The sequence below is a fragment of the Paramormyrops kingsleyae genome, chromosome 22 (assembly GCF_048594095.1).
Source record: "Paramormyrops kingsleyae isolate MSU_618 chromosome 22, PKINGS_0.4, whole genome shotgun sequence".
Taxonomy (NCBI): Eukaryota; Metazoa; Chordata; class Actinopteri; order Osteoglossiformes; family Mormyridae; genus Paramormyrops; species Paramormyrops kingsleyae.
Genome location: NC_132818.1, coordinates 8,661,495 through 8,665,017, shown reverse-complemented (window position 1 = coordinate 8,665,017; position 3,523 = coordinate 8,661,495). Strand labels below are relative to the sequence as shown.

General features: G+C 44.3%; 1 protein-coding gene across 1 annotated transcript; it reads left to right on the top strand.

Moving 5' to 3' along the window:
- Nucleotides 1–484: 484 nt before the first annotated feature.
- On the top strand, nucleotides 485–2,933 carry LOC111834234 (uncharacterized). Its single transcript, XM_023793306.2, has 4 exons — nucleotides 485–634; nucleotides 1,563–1,904; nucleotides 2,001–2,098; nucleotides 2,479–2,933. The coding sequence occupies exons 1-4, from the start codon at nucleotides 586–588 to the stop codon at nucleotides 2,611–2,613; spliced, it is 624 nt and encodes a 207-aa protein (XP_023649074.1). The 5' UTR covers nucleotides 485–585; the 3' UTR covers nucleotides 2,614–2,933.
- Nucleotides 2,934–3,523: the final 590 nt, after the last annotated feature.

Here is a 3,523-nt window from a genome sequence, read left to right as displayed (position 1 = left end):
TAATGTTCTCCCTTCACTGGTCTTTTCCGTCTGCATTTTCAGACTAAGAAGTTGTATTTTAACATAGTTGTCAACTTTGGTCAGCTGGCTGGCGTGCACACACATGCACACTCATTTACACGTATGTAACGATTTTATTGCCTCGTAAATAGTTCGTATGCTTTGCAAACTACCCCAACGCTTTTGATGTAGCTAATTTTAGGTTTATAACGGAATAATATATATATTTACCATAAGATTTCTTAGAACATAAGAAATTTACAAACGAGAGGGGGCCATTCGGCTCGTTTGCGTGAGAGTCGGAAAGCGGGAGCGTTGGCAAACATGTTTTAAACAATACAAAGGTTCCGCTAATATCACTAAAAATAAAACAATCAGATGGGAAACCACCTACCCTGGTGGTAAGAGGGGTGTCTCTGCCGCCCACTGAGTGACTGAGTATACAGCCGCACCAAAAACCGAGCTAGATGTCGTGCATCAGCGCTTCCTGCGTGAGAGAAGATCGCGAGCATACCGCCGCCTGCCCGGAGGTGCGGGCTCCTATCTGCAATACACGTATCATAATTATAAATAATTCATTTGAAAATGATGCTACATTTTGCTGAGTGGATATTTCTCATAATGCCTATTTTGGGTAAGTATTTGAGTGTTTTTCTCGTTGAGGTAAAACCAAAGCTTAAGTATCATTTAGGCAAATAGTAACAAAATATCTCTAAAATATATTAACTTCTGTGGCATTCTCAGATACGCTACGAAATTTTAAAATGAATGTTCTCCCCCTGCTTGTTCTCCCGGTCTTGTGCGTTCTTCCTCTGAGTACTTGCCTGAGAAATTGCCTCCCGAAATGCAATTGCATCAGATATATTTGACTTTAATGTCTTCAAGGTATTATTTACACTAGATTGTCAGCATTTAGAAGCAAAATACAATTTTGAAAACCAATAAGTTATTTATGCAATGCTTTGCAGTCACATTTTACAATTTTCACAAATACGTAACTCACTCATTTCTTGTTTAGACCTGAAGACTTTATTTTTTTGGTTCCACTTTACAATAAGGCTCCTGTCGTCACTTGCAAATGGCAGAAACTCAATAATAAAAAGAAAACTGTGTTATAAGTTAAAAAATTAAGTTTTAAATAGACTATTAATAATTTACAAAGTGTTACAACCTAATTAATAACCAGATTATAAAGCATTCATAAGCCCTTTATAAGGGTAGCCTTATTGTAAAGTGGGATCACAACTTCGCTTTTCACCAGCGGCAAGTCGACCACCCAGCTTTGAGTCTGTTACGAAAATCTGTTTACGTTTGTGTTTCGCCTCTTCCCAGTGCACAAGATTTTAGCCCACATATATTAATGTAAATAATGATAGTAATAATATTACATTTATATCAGATCCAAATAGTGTATATATTAAGGGGGGTGGGGGCACAGGGGGGGTCATGCATGTTGTCAAAGGCGCATTGCCCCCCCCCCCCCCCCACCGTCCCAGAACCCCCTCTGTGTCCTGTATAAGGGGTTAGAGGTATATCTCTCCTAATAGTCATCTCATGTTTAGGCTCCAGAGCTGTAATTTACATCCAGAGGCTAGAAGGCCAGTCGCTGGACATTCGCTGTGAGTCTGAACAGTCGGGGTCCACTGCCGTGGGCTTGTACCTGAAGCACAAGTTCCCCCACCCCGAGAGACACGTGGCCTCCATCTCAACCGACGGCAAGATGTCCGAGACCCCCCAGTACCTGGGCCGCGTGAATGCCCACGGGGGGCCGGGTGCCGGCCCGGTCAATATCACCGTGTCCCGGCTGCGGCACACAGACACCGGCGTCTATTTCTGCGAGTTCAACCACTCGGGCGTGACTGTGCTTGGGAGCACGGAAGTCTTCGTCTCCGTGGAAGTGACAGGTGGGCCATGTATGAGGAGAGATAGGCTTCAAGGTGACACCTATCTACAGAGCTGGGCTTGGGATTCGCAGTAATTATTTTTTTTTTACTTCGTAGGCTGCCACTGCTTGCGCTATCCTCTACTGCTGTACATCATTTGTGGGGCAGCGGTCTTCCTCTTCCTCACCGCCATGGGGTCTGGACTCATGAAGTTTGTGAGTACGCAGCTGATTTACTCTGCGGTACCGATACCTGGGCGTTCCTACACTACTCAAGGGGCCCGGTCGTGGAAAAATTATGTCTTCATGCTTGTGATGTCAAAGGCAGCATGTTTGATTGTTCAATCGAAATATGCTCATGGAAACTCCCAGAGGTGGACAGTTCAGCTCCAGAAAGTAAAGTTCAGATCTGATATAAATCCAGCCCAAGATTTTGATTCAGCCAACCAGTTGAGTATAAGGAGTCACAGTCACAGAGTACTCAGCTGGTTGGTTGGAATGAAATTTTGGTCTGGATTTTTACTTTCTGGACCTGAATTATCCACCTCCGGAAACTGCAGCAGTAGCGAAACGTGCATGACAAACTGTCTTTTTAGGGTAGAACGTGCTGCTGCAGGCAGCAAGCGGAGGCTCCCGTCTACGAGGACATGATGGGCATTCACAAGCGCCGCGTCCGCCGTGCTTCACAAAGCCACGGAGCCCAAGAGGCCAGAACACGTCCCCCTCTTTAAGCCTGAGGGGTTTCCCTTGTTAATTTGTAGTTATTTAATTATGTTCATTTAGTTCATTCATTTATAGCTTTCATATTTCATATTTTTATATTTCTTTCTCTCCTTGCTACTTGCTCATCATGTTCTTTGCCTCTCATACAACTTGCTCTCACCAAGGCCGTCTGACCCCCCCGGCTCCAGGAGTCTGTATGAAGACCATAGATAAAGGGGCTGCTTCCCTCAGGGGGGGCAGAGACAGACGCAGACTGACACTGAACCGGCCGTGTGAAACATCTTCCTGTAACATCTTCATTCTGTCTTAATAAACTGCTTAAGCTTAAGGAACCTGCCTCATCATTCGTCTAAAAGAACCTGAGGATTCGCTGAAGAAATTTATCAAGCCAGACTGGCATCCTATTACTTACATAGCCGAACCTCGGCTGCTTCATCTCTGAGGACATGGATGACTGCATGAGCCACATAACAGCTACCTTGAGTCGGCTGGATCAGGCTCCTCAGTCTCCTTGGGGAGGTCAGGTGACTGCTGCCTTGTTGAGGGTCACAGAGGCCAGATTCCCTTTAGACAGCAGGCTGTGTGTTTGTAGTTAGCATGCTAATGGACTGGGTCATCTGCATCTGTGTCCAGAATCAGACTTCTATAGTGTTTTTTTATTCTTCTATAGTTATTTTTATTAGGAGCTAGCATCACGTCAAGTTTTTTTCTTTAATAGCTAGATTGTTTTGTTACTGATTTTCCTCTATTTCTGTGTCTTTTCAGTCTTTCACTGACAGCACAATGAACTACTGGCTACAATAAAATCATCCGAATTCTCGTCAGCCCCGCCTTTCCAACGCTTTGCAGCCAACGTCAAATTTGAAACTGGCGAAAAGCAAAATCTGGGCGTCGACAAAAACGAACTGGGAAAACAAA